General features: G+C 64.1%; 1 protein-coding gene across 1 annotated transcript in view; it reads right to left on the bottom strand.

Moving 5' to 3' along the window:
- Positions 1 to 1,311, bottom strand: part of COL16A1 (collagen, type XVI, alpha 1) — a 20,102-nt gene that overhangs the window by 8,007 nt on the left and 10,784 nt on the right. The window contains 8 exon segments of the mRNA XM_009078863.1: positions 4 to 43; positions 128 to 181; positions 266 to 331; positions 409 to 435; positions 731 to 799; positions 868 to 921; positions 1,104 to 1,139; positions 1,212 to 1,243. Coding sequence (XP_009077111.1) covers positions 4 to 43; positions 128 to 181; positions 266 to 331; positions 409 to 435; positions 731 to 799; positions 868 to 921; positions 1,104 to 1,139; positions 1,212 to 1,243 — 378 coding nt within the window.

Raw genomic sequence — 1,311 nt, forward strand, 5'->3', positions numbered from 1 at the left:
GGGCACCGGGAGGGCCAGGAGGGCCAGGGGCTCCAGGGGGACCCTGCAAGAGCCCAAAAATCAGTCAGAGAGAGGCAGGGGGTGAGGAGAGGGTGGGTGGGTGCAGCACTCAGGGGGCATCACCCACCTGTGGGCCAGGCTGTGGCTGCCAGGACATCCCATTCCATAGCCCTGGGGCTCCCTGGGGATAAGAGAGTGGGGGAAAAGAGGGTCAAGGGGTGCTCATGGGGGTGAAGCAGAGTCAGGGGTGCCCATGGGTACTTACTGGCATCCCAGCATAGGTGGGGTCCTGGCGGGGGCTGGTGGGGCAGGCACAATCCCCAGGGTCTCCCTGTGGAGAGAGGAGATGAAGCCAGGAAGGGTAGGAGGGTGGCACAGGTGTACAGACCAACCCAGATCCCAACTCACCTTCTCTCCACGGGCACCTTTCTCCCCCTGCCAGGAGGAAAGATGGAGATAAGCATTAGCAGGTAGACCCTGGTTAACCACCATGCCCCTACCCATGGCTGGTGAGCACCAGGACAGCAGCTCAGCCCCCCTGGCACCCTCATACCCACCGGCTGCCCACTGGAGCCAGGGAGCCCTCGCTGCCCTTCAGGGCCCTGTGAGGAAGAGGAGGATGAGGAGGGTGAAGAAGCTCCCTGGCTCAGCCCATGGCACAGCAGCTTTTAGCCAGGACCAAGAGGGCCAAGGAGGGATGGCAATACCCATCCTGGAGGGCAGGACGTACTGGTGGTCCCGTGACACTGGTCCCCGGTGGTCCAGGGGGTCCCACGGCACCTTTGGGCCCCGGAGATCCCTGCAGAGGAAGGACAGCAGGAGTGGGGGGGCAGGGAGGGGATGGAGGGGTGGGGAATGCTCCCTTACCTTAGCACCTTTCTCTGCTGCCATCCCTGGGGGGCCCTGGGGTCCGGGAGGGCCCTGGGGACAGGAGAGGGTGTTAGTTCCCCCAGTGAGCCAAGGGGACAGCACAGTCCCCAGGGTGGTGTGACAGGACCCCACTGGGCACTGCCTGCATAGGGGGATGATGCTGCAGGGGTACAACGTCCCTGCTCGCAGGGATCAGCGGGCTGTCCCATCTCCCACCCCAAAATGCCACTCACACGTATCCCAGGGGATCCAGTGCTTCCAGGGTCTCCCTGGGAAAAGCAGAGTGTGAGTGTGAGTGACAGCAGAGCAACCCAGCACACCACAGGTACCCCAAAACCCACCTGTGGTCCTGGCTGGCCGATCCCCCGCGGTCCTGGCTCACCCTAGGGAGAGACAGAGGGGCAGTGAGGTGCCCCCAGGACCCCCATACCCAACCCCCTG

This window comes from Acanthisitta chloris, unplaced genomic scaffold (genome assembly GCF_000695815.1).
Source record: "Acanthisitta chloris isolate BGI_N310 unplaced genomic scaffold, ASM69581v1 scaffold11290, whole genome shotgun sequence".
NCBI classification, from domain to species: domain Eukaryota; kingdom Metazoa; phylum Chordata; class Aves; order Passeriformes; family Acanthisittidae; genus Acanthisitta; species Acanthisitta chloris.